Source organism: Scleropages formosus, chromosome 21 (genome assembly GCF_900964775.1).
Source record: "Scleropages formosus chromosome 21, fSclFor1.1, whole genome shotgun sequence".
Lineage (NCBI taxonomy): Eukaryota > Metazoa > Chordata > Actinopteri > Osteoglossiformes > Osteoglossidae > Scleropages > Scleropages formosus.
This window is the reverse complement of record NC_041826.1, coordinates 18,391,463-18,411,219: the sequence shown is the minus strand read 5'-3', so window position 1 is coordinate 18,411,219 and position 19,757 is coordinate 18,391,463. Positions and strand designations below refer to the sequence as shown.

The 19,757-nt window shown below is 46.3% G+C and overlaps 1 protein-coding gene across 2 annotated transcripts; it reads left to right on the top strand.

The window, feature by feature from the left end:
• The first annotated feature begins 2,928 nt into the window (after positions 1-2,928).
• gnai1 (guanine nucleotide binding protein (G protein), alpha inhibiting activity polypeptide 1) lies at positions 2,929-16,817 on the top strand. Of its 2 annotated transcripts, none has more exons than XM_018730116.2 (9): positions 2,929-3,467; positions 11,036-11,078; positions 11,835-11,976; positions 12,178-12,335; positions 13,548-13,676; positions 13,825-13,954; positions 14,270-14,423; positions 15,203-15,409; positions 15,832-16,817. In XM_018730116.2, the coding sequence occupies exons 1-8, from the start codon at positions 3,350-3,352 to the stop codon at positions 15,391-15,393; spliced, it is 1,065 nt and encodes a 354-aa protein (XP_018585632.1). In that variant the 5' UTR covers positions 2,929-3,349; the 3' UTR covers positions 15,394-15,409; positions 15,832-16,817. The 2 variants fall into 2 exon arrangements, with proteins under 2 accessions (XP_018585632.1, XP_018585631.1); XM_018730115.2 differs by having other exon boundaries at positions 15,203-15,410; positions 15,835-16,817.
• Positions 16,818-19,757: the final 2,940 nt, after the last annotated feature.

Here is a 19,757-nt window from a genome sequence, read left to right as displayed (position 1 = left end):
GAGAGAACCAAGCCGACGGCTGTCATCTTTGGCTCCGAAGGTAAAGAGAAGATTTAGACAAGCCAGCTGGCCACTGTTTCAGAGAGTGACACCAAAAAAGCATCATTTAAACTTGTCACCGAAGATGACAAGTGTGGCATTTCTTTCGTGCTTTTGTTGCTGCGTGCGACCTGTACGTGTACCAAGATTTTACCTTCCAGTTCACTGTGACACCAACCGCTGTAGCAGCACACATCCCAGCGGTGTATTCAAATTTCTGTTGAATGAGGTCAGTCTCGTGCTATAGGTCCCTCCCTACCAGTTCCAACACTTATTATTATTTCTTACGTATGAAATCCGCGTATTACATTATACCTTTGTTTGGTACGGTTTCACGCATGTACGTACTTACGCAGCTTATATTTTACACGTCACTCTTTACCAAAGAGACTTGAACCCTGAATCTTTTATTTGCTTCCTCATATCTTAGGCCACTTTTCCTCTGAATACATTGTACAGCCCTGCATTCTTATACCAGCTGTTGCTACACAATCCAGCTGGCATGCGTCATACAGAAAGTTGTTGCCCTTCGAAGAGGTGAAGTCCACCCTCGATCCCTATTTTTCTGCGCAGAAACGTGACACAGAAAAATACGTGCTCGGAGGTGGTGGCCAGGAATATCTTCTGCTGATAAAATCGAGAAAAGGGAACGTAACCAGGTGTTGCTGGCTCTTTAAGTGCGCCAATTGTAAACATGGGCTTGGGAAGGACGGCAAACAGAGCGGCTGAGCGGTCTCCATGGAGACGATGATAATGACTGTGAAACAAGAGACCCAAGATCCTGCAGTCCTTACTTCGACATGAGCAGAAGGTCAAAAGAAAGTCTCCTTCGGTCGGGAAACCGACGCTGCCAAAACACATAACATCCCCGTATTGGAGAGGGCCTTTTTAAAGAGGATGTCTGAATGTGAGCCCACTGCATGGTGTCCCTCTCGACTAGATGGCCATCATGGTAGCTTGGAAATGGACTGAACAGTTGACATATGATTATATAACAAAATGACTTCTTAAATTTTCTAAATAAGTCTATAGAAGATATAATCAACATGCCTTCATAAAAAAAAATAATTTTGTAGGCCAGTTTTTCGCACTGGAATATGACCAGAATAGGAGTTAACTCCTTTTCTCCATAAAAATATTATTTGCAACTTAAAATGTCACTATTAAGTTTTGTACGTGTGGTTAGGGCAAACACACAAATGCATCCCGATCCATCCCGTTTAAACAAATGATATGATCAGTCTTCCAGAAAAACACGAGCCATCTCAACCTGGACGTTTTCAGCGTTACGCAACAGTTGGGGCTCAGCTGTCGGGGTCGATATGAACTCAGGCCGAACACTTATTTCGTTTGCTTGCGTTCTGTGACAGTGGATGCAAAACCCAATAAATAAATATGTAGAGACTAAGCATTGGGGCAGCAGTTAGGGATCACATTTCACAGTGTGAAGGTTACAGGTTTGAATCCCACTCCCGCTGCAGTGCCCCTGAAGAACCACAAAGTGATACAGTATAGATATTCCAGATGGAGTCTAGATCTGGATCAACAACCCGAGCTACCAGCACCATCAAGCTTCTCCACCATTTCTAATAGATATTCTGCTGTATAAATTAGTAAACCGGGGTACATCGTAGGGGGTGCGGTGGCGCAGTGGGTTGGACCACAGTCCTGCTCTCCGGTGGGTCTAGGGTTCGAGTCCTGCTTGGGGTGCCTTGCGACGGACTGGCGTCCCGTCCTGGGTGTGTCCCCTCCCCCTCTGGCCTTACGCCCTGTGTTACTGGGTTGGCTCCAGTTCCCCGTGACCCTGTATGGGACAAGCGGCTCTGAAAACGTGTGTGTGTGTGTGTGTGGGTACATCCTCACACTGGACAAAGGAATGAGTTAAATAAAGGCTGTTAATTATGATAATCTGCTCATTTTTATCTACCTCTTGTCCAGTACAGGGTCATGGTGGTGAAGGGCCTATACTGGAAACAGAAGCCTCTAGGCAGGCTGCACTGTGGATGGGTTGCCAGAGCACTGTAGGACATTCACTTGTACGCTCTTTCTCACACACACACACACACACACACACACACACACACACACACACACACACACACAGAGAGCAATTGAGGGTCTCCAATTCACCTTAAACACACACCTTTGCACCATGGGAGGGATTACAGAGGAAACCCACAAAGATAGCTGTGAGGCATCAGGGCTGCTGCTGCACCAACATGCAGGATTATTATTATTATTATTATTATTATTAATCAGTGCTGTTTATCTGAATGGCATTTATTATGTGTTCACCTATTTCTGTGGTAACTTTTAATGATCAGTGTAGTGCACTGAATAATAATACAATGAAAAGACTTGGTGTTTACAGTCAAGTATACAGTTGTATACAGGATGTGTGGGCAGAGAGTAAAGTTTTTATTGAGAATGTCAATGTTTTTTTTTTTTTTTTCTTTTTCTTCCACGTTAGCAGAAATGTTTCGAATTTAGTACTACGGCTGAGGCACCGGTACAGCTGCAGTTTTTCAACATGTCGCTTTTGGCCTCGACGTAGTGTAACAAACTTAACAGCCTGACGATAATTTTGTCCCGGAGCAACTTGTCGAGTATAACGGGGAACGAAAACAAGAGCAACGGCGCTGAAAGAGTGACACACGGGTTGCTGTAAAACACCGTCTCCTTTATCACGCCTGTGATGCCGCAGCCTTTCGAAAAGCCCAATTATCCCCGGACCAGCACTTCGCAAAGCGCGCGGCCTTTCGTCATTAACTGCAGTGACGGCCGAGCGCGCGGCAGCCACCGGCGAGCGAGACGGCACAAGCTCCTCAAATGACTGCGGAGAAGCGGGGGGCGCGCGCGCGCCCGCGCGCACTCGCGAGCTAAAACGCGTGCGCGGCCCCGCGCGTCGCCGAGCAGACAGGAAGCTGCTTCGCCTCTCCTCTCGAGCGTGTGGAGTGCCGAGCTGCGCGAGCTGGCAGTAAGATTTCTCTCCGCGCTCGCGCTGTCCGTTTTCCTTTCCACCGATTGTAACGGATGAAATTGTAACAGGCGACATCTCACACGCGAATTCTGACCTTTTTTTTTTTGTTATTACTTTTGTTACCGAACGAGAGACTCTTTACTCTTCGTCGTGTCCGACCGAGTGATCCGTTTTCTCCGCCCGAGTCCCACAGACAAAAGGGCGTGTGTGTGTGTGTGTGTGGGGGGGGGTTCCAGGGAGTGATTCCTCAAGAAAAGAAGTCTTGCATGTTGATACTGCACACGGTGTGAATACTTTTTCTTCGACCTCGTTTGGAGAACTCGCTTAAGGATGGGGTGCACCTTAAGCACGGAGGACAAGGCGGCCGTGGAGCGCAGTAAGATGATCGACAGGAATCTGCGGGACGATGGCGAGAAGGCGGCCCGGGAGGTGAAGCTGCTGCTGCTCGGTGAGGAGGGCGCTGGGGCCCCGCGGGGAACGAACAGTGGGCGGGGGTGGGGGGGCTGGCTGCGCGGAGAGCGTCCCTGCCCTGAGCCGGGCAGAAACGGGGGGAAAAATGGCGAATTTATGGCAATTTTAGGCTTTTCAAATGTCCGCGGAAAACTCCAGATACTACTAGCCTGCTTTTTTTTTTTTTTTTTTTTTTAAAAAAAAAAAAAAAAACGGGCCCGTTTTCTCCCACGAACCGAGTCTGGTTGATGGCTGCTGTTGGCGGGCGGATTAGTGGAACAAAAGGCAGCGGTTCTGCTAACTAATAATAATGCACTTACTGAACGTGCTCGTTGTAGCCTCGCCGCTGCCCGTTCGGGGGCTGAAAGAGGCGGAAGTGCATTTTTTAAAAGGCCCGCAGATGTGAGAAAGTGTGTTGGTCCCCCGCGTGGCGCGACCCTCGCGCTTCCTGCCGCTGCTCCGGGTCGGCGGCGCCACTCAGCCCGCGGACCGACCTGTTGATTCGGCCAACGTGGGGGCCGGAGCGTCCGTGTGCTGCCGTTTTGCAGTTCATGTGTGTGGCCTTTTTTTTTTTTCTTTCTTTTTTTCTTTTCCTCGTTTTTAAATTTGTGATTGCACCGCAGCTGTTTCCTGACTCGTCGTCATCGTGGCTTCGGGGCCCACAGACGAGCGTCAAAGCCCACCCATTCACATTTTCAATAATAATGTTTAATCTGACACGTTAGTCCGAGGCGATTTACAATACAAGGGTGTTTACAGTACAAAAGTGATCCAAAGGTAACCACAAGATTATATCGATCCAGGGTGGAATTAATTGTGCTGCAGCAACAGAACAAGTATATTCAGTATTGACACACAAGTTTAGTATTTGTGTATGTGCATGTATGTATTACCAGGTCGAGGTATTGGGTTAATTACTCTTAATCAGGAGGATGGCTGGTAAGGCAGTGGTTAGAGCTACTGCCTTCGAACCTGTAGGTTGCAGGTTCGAATCCCACTAGCTGTAGTACCCGGTACCTACCCTAATTGCTCCAGTAAAAATGACCCAGCTGTATAAATGGGTAAAACAATTGTAAGTACCTAACATTGTAAGTGGCTTTGGAGAAAAGTGTCAGCTAAATGAGTAAATGCCACATATGACCAACACACAAGCAGAGGATATTGCTGCTAGTGTGATGTAAATGTAGCGAGTGACAGTCAGATGGTGTACAGTGTTGCTTTGTTCATGTTGCAACCGAGGGCTGGTTCTCAGCGTCTCGAAGAGTTGTGCTATTGTTGCTTTTTGTAGCTTTCTAGACTATGCTTTTGTTCATGGCATGGAGATTTAGCAAAAGCAAAGGAATCCGTTTCGTGTGCTGCCGTGGTATCGTGCTAGAAACCTCCAGTGTCATGGTGAATGTGGAAAAACAAATATCTACAGAAAACGCATCGGTTACCCACAAATCATTAGGCCCTGTTTCTCTTCCACCACCTCCTTTAAATGCACTGGCCGTATCTGGTGAACTAATGGAAAAATGTTTTTGTGGCTTTGTCTCTTGTTTGTCCAGAATGTAGACTGGCTTCAAATTCTGGAAAAGTTCAGTGTACTTTAGCTGAGGGCAGGAAAATACTTTTATTGCATGCATTGATCATATCTGCTGTAAAGCATAAAATAGTTGTGCATATGTGGTTAGTTTCACATTTTCCAGCTGGACAGCAGATGCTGTCATTTAGGGCAACTTAAGTCACTTAAATTGTCACTTTATCCATGTGCATGCTGTTTTGGAGCAATTTGCTTAAAGGACCGTTTTCAAGGGTATATCAGCTAAAACCAAACCTACAGCTTTCTGATTTAGAGAGCACCACGTGAGCGTAGTTGCTCTTTAAGGAGAATTGGTATAAACTTTTGATCCCATTTCCTTGCTGGTATTGTCTGTATGAGGACTGGAAGTGTTCATGTCAATGTCCCTTTGAATTCCCTTATTTCTTTTAAATTGCCCCACCCATGTTCTCAAAAATAGCTCTCTGTTGTGCAAGCTGTCAAAAGTTTTAGGTGGTTCACAGATGCTTAAAACTGTTTTTATTGCACACTGTTTTCTCAGCTAGCACTTTTATTAAAGAATTGCCCAGAGGTGTTCTGCTTGGACTGAACCCAAACACCCTCTGGTAATTTTTTAAACTTTTTTTTTTCTCTGATGTATTTTTGCTTTACAGTTCCATGATCTTTGCAGGTTTCTTGGTCTGTGCAGGAAAATAACTTTATAGCTGTAATTTGCCAAAAGTTTGTGTTTTGTCTCCCCCCCCCCCCCCCCCCCCCCCCCTTTTTTTTTTTTTAAACTAAGGTTGTATGTTGGTTTTCTTGTTTGTGAATCTCCCTTTGAACAGGTTGCAGTCTTTGTTGCCTTGTGTCCGAGGCATCGGCGGTTACCAGGTAACGCAGATAGCCTGTTCAAATTACCGCTTTCATTGACAGTACTGTGCCATAGCAGGGGGAAGAAACAGAAACACTAAGCCAAATGTGCCCATACTGGGTGCATTAAAAATTGAGGAGGAGCCGTATCCCCGCTGGCGGTTGGCCTGCGAGCTTATGGACAGGCGTGTATTAATCCCTCTCCTAAGATCACATCACTTGTAAAATTGGCGGTTCTAGCAGAGCCGCATGAATGGCATCATATGTTTTTCATAGCTGGTCTCTGCATTTGTGTAGAGCGCTATCAATGTCCATGTGCAGATTTAACATTTTAGAGCTGTTTCTGTTCTGCACATATGTTAGCCCACCTCCTGCTCATTATCTCAGGGGTCATAAGGTGACGTGTCTGCGACCCTAGAATTCCAGGGTTGGGGAGCCACGGCCCTGTGTGTATTGGTGCCCATTGATTGGTTTTGTTCGGGTCTCCTTAGCTGCTGAGATTAAGCTTCCTTTAATTGGCTAACCTGCCGGTGCATGGTTGCCGTGCCAACACGTACGCCTCTGTGTCACCTCCTGTGCAGTGGGCTGGTTCTTGCAGGCCTGTTCACGTTTGTGTCACTGTAATATCACCATTTTACTGTCACCGTTTTATACATTAGACCATAAACTCAGTATTTGTTTTGATCTCTTGGGTTTCTAGATATTTTTTGCAGTTTATCTGTACTTGCCTTCATAATGAAGGTGAAAAATTTCCGCATTTTATATATGAACGAAGACTAGACAATCGGTGGTGTCTCTTCAGCTAATGTCTGCAAACCTGCGGCTGAGGAAACGGAGGCCAAAAAACCTGTTTTTAATTGTTTGCACGCATGCAGTTGTGCCTGAAATCAGTAACTTCTCCTGTAGCTTTTATGCAATTGTGCGGATTCTTCCGTATTCTGTAATTTTCGCATATTTCATACTTGTTCGAACATTGCGAAAGGAGCGTCACAGTGAGATCACTTGGAACCTTCTGGCCATATTTCTTTGTGCACAGAGAAGCTGTGCCAGCAGTTTGACTGTGTGAATGTGTGTGGGGGGTGATTACTGAGCGGTGCAGGCACTGTGCCAGTATTCTTGTTGTGAAAGTGTCTAAAGTGGGAAGTGACAGCTACGCTTTAAATGGTGCTGTAGGTATTTGGTACTGCACATGGGCTGCTGGGACTATAATGGCTGAGCACATGCAGTGTTTTTTACTATGGGAACAGTCATATGGATGGGGAGTTCATTTGATTTTGATGTATTTTTCAATTTTTTAAAATTTACAGTTAAGTGTACAAGCTGGCGTATTTTTCAGGCTGATTGTTAATATAATCAGTTAGACACATCCAGTTCTTGAAGCTATGATCCACACACTGGGGTTCTAAGTGGGGCTGTTCTGCTGCAGAACACCTGCCCTGAAGTAATTGTTGCACATGTTGTCAAATGTTTTGCAAACCCTGCAAACAGAGGCGTAAATGTTGTTCTGCTTTCCATCTGTGTGCCGAATTCTTGCCGGACCAGAGGATTGCGGTGTGCAGTTTTTCCCTGTGCATGTGACTCACATGCTCGCGAGTGTTTCTTGGAGGGGTGCTGCCAGCTCAAGGATCTAATGTGGTGACACTGATGTTGTTCACTGCATTGTGTACTTTGCTCTCTGCCCAGCCCCCTCCTCATCCTCTTAACAGGCCTTTGGAATACAGGCTGTGCTAAGGGCGGATGCGGTATCGTTTCTGGCTGGCAGTTTCTATTTGGCTACTCCTTCCACGCTGAGGGGGGTGGATCACAGGCGTGGTCTCACCTTGTCACGGGTAACTGGGTTTAAGCTGAGCTGCAAAATGTCCATCAGTGCGGGCAGACCTCCAGCAAGCATGCTGTGGTTGTGATGTGGCAGGGTCCCCTTTCCTGGGCTGTAGCTGTCAGAAATGATGCCCAGAGGCCTGTCAAAGGGCTATTATTACAGCATTATGAGTCTGCTTGAGGTGCTTTTTCTGGTCCCAAACGGAAACTGGTTGTCAGAAAAGGCCTAGTTTGCAGGTGTTGGTGCTCCACTCTGAGAGAGATGGACATAGGCCCAGGTTTGGGTTCAAATGCTCTCCATGTTCCGTGAGGAGATGGAAAAAGGGAGGTTGAGCTCGATGAGAAGTTGCTTTAATCGAGCCAAGAATGCCATCACTCCCAGTTGGCCTCAGCAGATATGTTTTGAGTTTCATGATGTCACAGCTGTAATCTTCAGTAACTTTTGATCTTTTTAAAATCAAACAAAGATATGGTATAAACTGCTGAAGTCACATGCAGAGAGGACATCTCTGCTGAAGGACAGAGTATTTCAGCTCCATTGCTGGGCTTACAAGGGGGTTTGTTCTGTGCTCAGAGGTGTTTGATGCATTGCTAAATGAGGTTGCCTCCAGGTCTGTACAGAGCATGGTACTCTCAGGAACTGAGGGCATCGGTAAGTCAGCGGTCCAGTGAGATCGGGGATGAAATGCTGCTCTCAAAGGAGAAAAGAGCAGCACCAGGCAAGGTGGCACTCGGAATGGTATCAATTGGTGCTCTTCTGGGAAACTAACCTTCCTCTCCAGCAGCGCTTGGCACATCGCCACCCAAGGGGCCGTTTAGCGGCGTTTGTTTGCCGACCTGTGGACCGCCTCGTGGGATGCCCAGCACACGGCAAGGGGCGTGTAATTAAAGCACAGAGCAGCCAGGTGAAATGCTCCCAATTACAGGCCCCTGCTGAAGACTGCCTCCCCACAGAGTGCTGTTCCCCCCCCCTTGAGCTTCCTTGGATCTCTCCTGTTCCACAAGCACAGCAGAACGCTTGTTCTTTTATTATTAATTTGTAACTAGGCCAGTTTTTGTTGTCTTGTTTTTATTGTTAGGGTTTTTTTTTCCCCAAATCTGTTTGCGCAGCTGGATGTTTCATAGGGAAGCTGGGGTTGATGTTGCCAATGCCTGCTGGAGCCCTTCATCAAGGAATTTAACAAGCTACATTAACATGAATTATGAATGTCCATGTCTTGAATCTTGTTTTAGGCATTTGTTTGAGGATGTAGTCTTTGAGCCATCGACAAGTGTGGTGAGATTTGTGCTGTGTTCGCTGGAGGGTCACTCGTTTTCAACATAGCTCCATTGCGTGAGCACAGCGCATGGCTGACGTTTGTGCTGATGAGTTGACTGAGGTCTGGTTCATGGCAGGAAGTTCTGCAAGTCCCAGGTGGAGGACTGCGCAAGATCCATCTACTTCCCTGTTCCTGCTCCTTGCATGATGGACGTGTTCAGCGTGTCTTTCAAAAGAGAACTGAAACATTGTCTTCCTTCTCTTTCAGTGACCTTCAGGTTGCAATGTCGTGCCTGCTGAAATAGTGTAAATATCTAGTCGCGTTTGGCATGAGGAGGTCTTGTGTTGCTGTGGTTCGTCTCATGGGCGTTACCCTCAAGAGCACAGTCTTGGTGGCTTGAGTTGAGTTGCTTAACCAGGTTGTTTTCTGTTTTGCCACAAGCTCTGGTACATCTCTGCTGTCAAGAGCTGTGTTCCTGTGGTGGGTGGAGCTTCTACCCTGTACGCATAACTGAGCCTGGTTGCCATGGCAGCATAGCAGAGGTGGGGCCACCAGCAGTCGGCTAGCGCCCAGGATTCTGATGTTCCCTAGTGAGCTGTTGTCAGTCAGTCAGTCAGTCAGTCAGTCAGTCAGTCAGTCAGTCAGTCCTCATGTTTGCTGTCACTGGTGCAGGTCTCGACGTGCAGCTCTCTTCTTGTGTTTCATAACGTGTCGTCACGGTGATGGTATCTCCAGGAGGGTTATGCCCACTGTCTTGCTCTATTTGTGATGTGGTTGTTGTGACAGGAAGGGCCATCTGGGACAGTGGGCTTGGGCATGGTTGCAGAGGAAGAGGAAGCTGTGATCACTTTGATTCTGAGTAGCTGGCGTGGTGGCAGGAACAGTAGGAGAGTGATGTCGCAAAGTTGTTCCTCGCTCAGGCCCTTACATTAGCAGCATCCTGAGTGACAGTCGGTACTTCCCAGCAAAATGTATATTTGTGTCATCAAATAAATCAACACTGCCCAAACTAAATTTACACAGGGGCTTTTTCCACTTGCTTTTCAACCGGCTTTCCTGCTCTCCTGTAATCTCCTGGCTGTCTTGTAGCCATCTGCTGTTGGTGACACTGGTGCCGATGGCAGACGCCTTTTTAAGAATGAGCCTTGCTGTTCGTATTTATGTTCTCATATCCTGCTGAAGCCTCCTCTTCCCCCCCGCCACATTTACTGCCTCGGTGTGTGTTTGTCCATGTCTTTTTTTTTTTTTTTTTTTTTTTTTAATAGGATCTTCCACTTTTTTATGGTCTCCTTGCCTCTTGCACACTGTTTTTGCTTGAGTAACTTAAATCTGAAGCAGCTTGTTAAGCTCTATTACATGGCAGGGGGTGGCCAAATTTGTTCAAGGAATGTTGGTTCTGCAAGTTTTCATTGTCCCGAACTCAAATATCCCTCAAGCATACTGTTCGCCGCATCGGCCGAAACAATGATGACGCCAATGCTGACATGAGGTGCTGCCCTTTACAGGGCATCAGCCCGCTACATGCAGCAAAAGGCCACAACCCCAAAAGTTATTAGCTGTGGTGATGTGATCATGGCTGTGATTTTTAACCTGTGGTGTAAACACTCCTGAATTCACAACGCTGTGCTCTGTGTTCTTGTCACAAGCAGGATGTCAATCATCAAAATGACCACAGAACATCCCAAATCTACTGGGGACACGTGGGATGTAGAAGCAGAATTTGAGGTGTTTCATGCAGCAACACTTGGTGTTGGGTGATGCTTGTGGTTCCCGCTACGGACTCAGATTGGCTACCATTCAAGTTAGACTGCTGCAGTTGAATGTTGGATAGTTTGCCAAATAGCATGTGTCTGTGAACACTGTCAAAGCAGGTTAGTGTGTCAGTTAGGTCCCCAAATTGCTTGTGGCTAAGAACATAGTCAGGAGGGGAGGTGGCACATCGTGTTTATATCATCACATGGGCTGTGCAGCCCATTTTACTAGCGAGTGTCCATTTTCCTCCGGATAGCAGAGATGTTCTGCTCCCTGAGGTCCTCTTGACATGAGTATAAGACATATGGTGCTGACTCCCCCTCTCTCTCTCTCCCTCCCATCCCCCAGGTGCTGGGGAGTCAGGGAAGAGCACAATCGTCAAACAGATGAAGTAAGTACCAAATGCAGCTTGGAAGTGAAACAAAGTCCTCACATTGTTCTCTTTAGCTATACCCCCTGCCCCCAAGTTACTGTTGTAATACAAGGAGTTATGTTGTCAGATTTCTAGTGGTCACCTTGAAAGACCATAACAATGCATTTTAAATTATCTGTTGCCTTTGTTTACCCAGAGTTATACCTGTGGTGTAGTTCTATAATATCTCTGAATGAGCAGTAGCTCATTCATGGCTGCGGATAGAGGCCTCTCTATACATGTGGTCCCTGATTTATGATGGGGTTATGTTCTGCAAAACCCATCGGAAGTTGAAAATGCATTTAATACACCTAATAAACACCTCTGCGTGACAGATGGGGAGATGTGGATCGCTGCTGCTGCCCAGCATCGTGAGAGAGTTTCACTCCGCATATCGCTTGCTCCGGGGGAAAAAAAATCTAAATTCGAAGTACATTTTCTTCTGAATGTCTATTGCCAGCTCACCATCTTAGACGAAAAAATCGTAAGCCGAACAGTCGTAAATCAGGGACCACCTGTAAATAGTAAATGCCTTTATAGTTCTGGCATGAATCTTCATGATCCCAAGTAGTCCTTTTCCAGTCTAAATGTTCAGTGGTGTGTTTTTGGGAGAAAGTTCAGCCATGGATGTAGGTATGTGGGCACAATAAGCTCTGTCCCTGCACCAAAGATGTCAATGTGCTAGCAGGGGGTCATATGGGCGTTTCTCATGTTGATTTCTCCTTGCCTCCTCAGGATCATCCATGAGGCTGGCTACTCGGAGGAGGAGTGTAAGCAGTACAAAGCCGTGGTTTACAGCAACACAATCCAGTCTATTATCGCCATCATCCGCGCCATGGGCCGCCTGAAGATAGACTTTGGGGACCCCGCCCGGGCGGTAAGTGGAAGATAGACAATTTGAGTGAACTATGGTTCTCTTTGCTTGGACACAACAGAAGTGGTGTCTCAGCAGACATTTATGGTGTTGGTGATGTTGACACTGATGGTAGTCATTATAAACACTGATGAACCTAGTCATCGATGATTCTTGATCATTATGATGAAATAATTCTTGATCCTACTGGCGGACCTCTTTTAGGATGACGCAAGGCAGCTGTTTGTGCTGGCGGGCTCTGCGGAGGAGGGCTTCATGACAGCAGAGCTGGCGGGGGTCATCAAGCGGCTGTGGAAGGACGCTGGCGTGCAGGCCTGCTTCAGCCGCTCACGGGAGTACCAGCTCAATGATTCTGCTGCATAGTGAGTGTCCGTCGTGGCTGTTGTTCTGCTTCACAGACTGTCTAGCCATTCAGAGAGACACGAGTCCGTCTCGTTTTCTCCTGAGAAACAGGAGTGTAGGTAGAGAAAAGGCTGATAACCTCTTAGTTACACACCGTAGTCAAATGCACACGCTTTGCAGAATCTTAAAAATTAGCGTGCAGCAAGGTGCCAAGAGCAGGTGTTGAGTGTGTGAGTTTCCCTTTGTGTGGGAACTCTCTTGAGCAACTTGATTAGAGTCAGATGTTGCCCTTGACGGTGTTTAAACAAGTTGCCAGAGGGCAATGTTTTAATACAATCAGGAAAGTGGTGTTTACTTAAAACACAGACATTTGAGTAGTTTTTCTAGTGTATACCCAGTATGACTTTCATTTGACATGTTTTTTGCAACACTTTGGCATTAACCTGAAGAGTACCATACGTGGTAGCAGATGTTAGTGTCGCTTCACAAACCCATTTCCCTTCACAAGAGACTCCTGTAGTCTGAGAAGATGTCAAATGGCATCGAGTGTTCATGCAGTCATTCTGGACCCTGAACGTTTCCGTTCATCATGTTTCCAGCTAATGCTCAACATGGATTTTTCTAAACTGCATTACACCCACAAATCCTGCACACTTTCCTGGTAAACACTTAAAAGAACAAATACATTTTCCACGTTTCGTGGAACGCTAATAGTGAGACACAAGTTATGGTGGCGATGGTCAGTGCCAGAGCATTCTGTAGAGAAACAGTGCTCTATTGTTTCTTCATGAAGGGATTATAGCAGATTGAAGGGACGCGGCTGTTTATCTTGAGCTCAGAGGTTGTTTCTAGGTCCTTTCTCCACTGCTTTTCCAGAGTTCTTGTTTTGGGGAAAAGTCAGATTGGGCCTCCCCTAGGTCTGTAATCAGAGAGATGGAATATTTGTTGGAACCTTTTGATTTAAGAACATGTGTTAAAATGGCAATGTTTTATAAATCACTGCAGTGAATTGATCCAATAGCTTAGCTGTCTCCAGAGCAAGCCTTAGTACCTTGCTTTCCACTTACGACATTGCTCATTTTATTTTGGAGGAACTGTTGAAACGCTTGGTTGTTGAATGAGGGGTTGGAGCCAGCCTGCCTGTCTCCAAACAGACTGAAGACTCTCTTCGGTGTCTTGCTCCACTTTCCCAAGCCATTGAGTATGTTACCACTCTCAACTCCTCTCCCCAGTTACCTGAATGACCTGGACAGGATAGCCCACAACACTTACATCCCCACCCAGCAGGATGTTCTGCGGACCAGGGTCAAAACTACAGGCATCGTTGAGACCCACTTCACCTTCAAAGACCTGCACTTCAAGTGAGATCACTTGACTGGCCATCAGGCAAAAGTTAATTTAAATAAGACAATGAGGATTGTGTGTGTGTGTGTGTGTGTGTGTGTGTGAGAGAGAGAGACACAGATGTCTGAGAATGAGACTGAATTATATGTGTTTGTGCTACCCCAGAATGTTTGATGTGGGAGGTCAGAGATCAGAACGCAAGAAGTGGATACACTGCTTTGAAGGGGTTACAGCAATCATTTTCTGTGTGGCACTGAGTGACTATGACCTGGTCCTGGCTGAAGATGAAGAGATGGTGGGTTATGTCTCTTCTATAAAAATACAATACACCTCTGGATGATCTTTGTGTGTAATCCATTTTTATGGTTTTGCATCCCAGGTACACTATATGTGAAGCCCCATCCTCTGAAAATAATTACATTATTTTTAAAAAAAAAAAAAGGCTTTTTTACCAGCACAGTTGACAATAACATTGAATAGCCGGTTTTGGTGTCTGTGTTGTGAATTCCGCTTGTCCACAGTAAACTGGGTTCTTTGTTGTGACATTTGCCACAGAGAGGTGACACTACAACTTGACACGTTGTAACCGTACCTCCTCTTTGGTCCTCAGAACCGGATGCATGAAAGCATGAAACTGTTCGACAGCATCTGCAACAACAAGTGGTTTACGGACACCTCCATCATCCTGTTCCTCAATAAGAAGGACCTGTTTGAGGAGAAGATCAAGAAGAGCCCCCTCACAATCTGCTACCCAGAATACGCAGGTACGGCTCATTGCTGCGCACCTGCGGTGCCTCAGGTGCGCTGTGGAAATGCTGCGTGTCTGGATTTGTTTAGGATTTGCCTAGCAGGATGCCACATCCCGGAGGCCTGATATAGTGAGGCAGAGTGCTTTTCCTAATTCAGTTGCAGCGCTGTGTTCTTCGGCAGGTCCATTAAAATGGACTTGCACATGTGTGCAGCATTTGCCTTCTCTCTCGGCACGATCGATCTTGAGGCTGCTGTGGCTCAAACTCGCATCGCTTGCGTATTCAGCAGGCTTTAACTTCTAGCTTCTGTCTAGTGCCACACAGAATGTCTTTTAAAAGCAGGACAGTAGTGTCTTTCACAGTCCTGTGGAAAGAGGACAGCAAATGTAGCTGCTGCCAACTGTTATTTATTCAACACTCCATCAGTGTCAGAGCTCCAGCTTTCCTCCATTCCTATTACCTCGAAACACACTTTCTGTTGCCATGGCAACATGCTGCCGTCGCTGTTTCATCCTTGGAAGAGACGCTGAGTGCCGTCTAGGGCAGGGCGCTCGTGATCAGAGCGGTGCTCTGATGAAGGCTGTACAAGCGAAACCCCTCTGTTTAACACAGTGGCTGCACCATGTAGCATGTATTGCCAAGTCAGAGCAAAGGTGGGTGTTTTGTGAGGTCCTCGCAGCGTTAGGTGGTGTATTTTGCTTTTGTTTCCAAAGCAAATTGTAGTGACTAGGCTTAATATTCCTGTGACGTGCAAGATGGCTTTTGTGATTGGTGCAAAATGCTCCCACATTCAGGCTCCAACACTTACGAGGAGGCAGCAGCCTACATCCAGTGCCAGTTTGAGGACCTGAACAAGAGGAAAGACACCAAGGAGATCTATACCCACTTCACCTGCGCCACCGACACCAAGAACGTGCAGTTTGTCTTTGATGCTGTTACTGACGTCATCATCAAGAACAACCTGAAGGATTGCGGCCTCTTCTAGGGCAGGGCTCTTTTTTGGTGAGGGGGACCCACCGGTGCGCTGTGTGAACGGAGGTGTGAGTGTGAACGAGTGACAGACAGAGACAGACACAAAATGTGCCTTGCTAGCTCAGCTGTTGTGACATTGTGCTGTTAGCATATTGCAAGTGTAGGAGCCACACTTGAACATTATGAACAAATGACCAAACTTCCCTTGTACAAATGCCCTGCTCATCAGTAATCAGTTGTTGCTTGTTTCACAGGAGCCTGAAAAGCCCGTGTTTTTTTTTTTTTTTTTTTTTTCCCCCCCCTTTTCTTTCTTTCATGAATACTTTGGTTAATCTGATTTATTTTAAAACATTGGACTCCCAGTAAAATCAAATGGCTCAGAATTTTAGTTTCACTCTTGCAGTCTTTCTGTAAAATAATCTTTGAACTGATTGTGTTCTCTTTGTTTTTATAGACTGCCACTAGCATTTAACGGAGAAGAATACTTGAGGGGAAAATCAAGAATGCACCAGTAATGTACCATATGCCAGTTTTAGCAGCTTTTATTTATGTTTTTTGTCTTGGATTATTTTAAAATAGTTATAGAAAACATGTGTAGGATTTTTGTACTATTGTAACTGTTGCAGCCACTTTCCAACCTTTCCTTTTTAAAGATGTTTTCATTTTGCTCTCTTCCATTTTCTGCCCCTTTTAGAAAGGTTTGTCTTGTGGGGTGTGGGCAGGGAAACGGTAGGATTCTTTGAGTCCTCTATGTAGGTACTTGTGCCTTCGCATGCCTTTTGAGTCCTTGTTCGGTGCGTCGTCTCGGCCTGCTTCGTTGTCCCACCATTCGCTGTGAAGTTTGATGTTCAGTTGTCCGCCGCCTCCTCCACCGACGTGTGCCCGTCACCATGGGACCTGCGTGGAAATCGACCAGAGTTCGCTGGATGAAATGGCACTCCGTGCACATGGTTACGACTGCCGGGTTGCCACAACAACCCGAGATGTGCAACACAATATGGCGCGAAAGCAGGTTGGAAGTGGGTCGTGAAAAGGGAATCTTTTGAAGATGATGTGGTGTCTTTATTTTCTGCCTTTTTTTTTTTTTTTTTTTTTTTTTTTTTTTTTTAAAAAAGTGGAAGAAAATGGCAGTTAAGTCGGGAGGAAATTGTTTCTACTTATACAATGTTGTGAAAGAGGAGGGTTCAGTTACTGTATATTTTGAATTAAATTGACTTGGAGAAATGTTTGGTGTATAGAAGAGAAAGAGGGCTTCAGTAGTGTAAAATACTGCAATGCTTTTAGGGACCGTTTCTAAGTAAGGTTAACAAATGTGGGGAAACACGGTTATTTTATGTAACCAAGAGAAACTGCCACAACTCTCTAGCTGTGCTCTCTGTGAGTGGGGAACTCTTGTAGACTCATGTCCCTTATTTTGCTAATAAAAGACCATTAACAATCCAAAGCTCTGGTGTGTCAGTGGAGTCTTAAAGAAGATGGAAAGGGGGGGGGATTCCTTTGTTTCCTGTAGAAGTCCCCTTGCTCAAGTAAGCTTGCTTCCATTCATTAATTTACAGGTAATATTGTGCATTCCAGATGAGATAAATTGGAAAAACATGCTACAGAAATCCCGTGTTTGCCCTTGTAGCGTACTCATGAGAACAAGTGTTTTTCATTCGCACATTTCACAGCACTACTGTTATTGCTACAGATGAATGTGTTTGACATTGTCGCACCAGTATCAACATCCCGTTTTCCAGCCACAACACAGTGGATCGTTTTGTGTGTTTGTGTTTCCTTCATGTGTGAAGTGAAGGCGAGTCTTCGGATGGAAGATAATCCATAATGAGTTTGTCGAGCTATAGACTGCCCAGAAGGCAAAAACAAATTGTCAGTGCCACCATTGTGTATCGGGGCCAGACATTCACAAGTGCTGATAGATTTTTTTTTTTTTTTTTTTTCCTTTTTTCCCCACGTTCCTACACAAACATTCCAGCACACGTTCAGACAACCAATCATTTATATTCCTGTGTTTCTTCCCCTTTAGTAACTTGCACATCAATCAGTTGCTTCATTGACCTAAAAGCTGGATTTGTTGTTCATGTATAGGGTGTCAGTGACCCAACTGCTGCACAGTACAGCCTTTCCTAGTGACAATAAGCACAAGTTGGTGGCAGGGGGCATAACAGTTAACCACCTGCACTCATAATCAAAGTGCTTCCAGCTCAAGGTGTGCTGGCTATACCCTTGAGAATGATACCTAACCTGAATTGTTCAGTTAAATATATCCTAGTGTAAGTGGGTGAAGTCTAAAATTGTGAGCTGTATATCTGACATGTGGGGAAAGAGGTCTTGTGAGCTACAGTAGTGCAGCAGAGCTACTTGGTGTGTTTGTCAGCTCGGTTTGTCCTGTGTACATGTGACCCCTGTGCTGCCATGATATAGACTGACCAGGGGTGTGTGTTTCGCCTACGGTACAGTGTCTGCTGGTGGTGCTGAATGTGGGAGATGGACCGCTTAACTGCGCCTTTGTCCGCAAACGCCAGGCCGGCATCCAGTCTCTGACGCGCACAGGCTCAGGGTGGACAGTTTGCTTTGAGTGTGTTAAGCAGGGCCCCAGGGGGACTTTAAACCCATCCACAGGACATAAATGAGAGGCCAATTTAAAGCACGCTGTATAAACAGAGGACAATAGTGCTGAGAGCGGGAAGGGGAGTAGCCACGATTACACCCCAGAGGGCGACGGCAGCCCTGCTGATAGCGCACATCTAGTGCTGGCATGTAGGACATGTTCTGTGGACACAGTGGGACCTTATTTCATTGTTATTGCAGATGTAGTGTGTGTCCCAGCGCTGAGCCTCCAGAGCAGGGATAATGCCTTATCAGTGCCGCAGCAGCTCTGAAGGGAGAGGTCTGCTTCACGCTGCCAGCAACGTACAAACGCGCACACCCAGACCCACATGCACATCTGGCTGTGTTCAGACATGCAAGTGCGGACGGCCTGCTGGTTTCACACACCCTGAGCACACAACTGCATTCAGATGGCTGGTGTAGCACCCACAGTCTGCCACAGTTTACCATGATATGACTCACATATGGCCCACTGCCAGTGTATCATTACACTATAGCTGACATCATATGCAAAAGGGGAAATAACCCTGCCATGAGTCTGGCTTATTTATTAAATGTAACCAACGGGAACTTGAACATTTTGTGTGCGAGTGGCTACCAGGCCGTCCCCACACCTGTGTCTTACCTGGACAGGCTGGCCTGCTCAGCCAAGTGCCCAGATTAGTCCCCTGGATTCTCTCTCCAGCTTCGCTTTCCCCTTACGATGCTATCAATTCCAGGCGCCATGGCAACAGAGTGAAATTCCTGTCGACTGGCAATGCCTCCAGCTCGTGGATGGATTTTATAAATAGCCCCTGCTATTTCTGTGTACGGGACAGTGACGGAACTCGGCGATATTCGGCATCTGAGAAAAATCATTCTGTCCTCAGGGGAAATAAATACGCTGATTGTAGTTCAACTAGTAAACACACATTAAGCATTTAAAGGAGCTAACGCCACTTCTGTTATGAAAGGCAGTTACATTCAGAATAAAGATGACTTTGAAATGCCCTTGAACATTGGTGTGGGGAGGTTAAAAACACCGTGACCTCCTGCCACCCCGCCACACCTGGTCAGCGTATTTTCACATGGTACCAAAGACTGGCTGCTGTGACACCATGGTTTTACACAGCTGTGCCATCAAGGGGAAGGCAGGTAACACAGGGACAGCTGGTAGCATAGTGGTTAGCGCTACTGCCTTTGGCCTCCAAAGGTTGCATGGTTTGATCCCTACCTCTGACTGTAGTACTCTTGAGCAAGGTACTTACCCTAAATTGCTCCAGTAAAATTACCCAGCTGTATAAATTGGTAAATGATTATAAGCATGTAATAATTGTGACCTTAACATTGTAAGTTGCTTTGGAGGAACGTGTCAGCTAAATGAATAAATGTAAGCACACAGCCTGAATCAGAGCAGGGGATGTTGGGACTTCACACTGACTGACCACATGTCCAGGAGAGGATCATGATGGTCCAGAGCCTATCCCAAAGTGGGGATGTGAGGCAGGGTCTATACTGGATGGAACACAAGACCATTGCTCATGTTTGCTCTCACATACATGCCAGTGTATCACAGAGCAATCTCACAAACGTGCACTATGGCCAGTTTGGTCGCCAATTCACCCGAAACATGGCTTTGGATGGTGAGAGGAAAGCCATGCAAACACAGAGAGAATGTACGTGCTTGCTGCTGACCGAGCCCCGTTCACGACAAAGATCTGCCAGGCGCCGGTGCTACCCGCTGTGCCACCGCACAGCCCGACTGAGAACCGGTGTCGATGGAGAGCA

What these genes read in the sequence shown, in the direction of transcription:
- gnai1 (XM_018730116.2), top strand. Translation starts at nt 3,350, where the DNA reads ATGGGGTGCACCTTAAGCACGGAGGACAAGGCGGCCGTGGAGCGCAGT. An exon ending in GGTGAAGCTGCTGCTGCTCG is followed by an intron (nt 3,468 to 11,035) that starts GTGAGGAGGGCG and finishes CCCATCCCCCAG; the next exon opens with GTGCTGGGGAGTCAGGGAAG. An exon ending in ACAATCGTCAAACAGATGAA is followed by an intron (nt 11,079 to 11,834) that starts GTAAGTACCAAA and finishes TTGCCTCCTCAG; the next exon opens with GATCATCCATGAGGCTGGCT.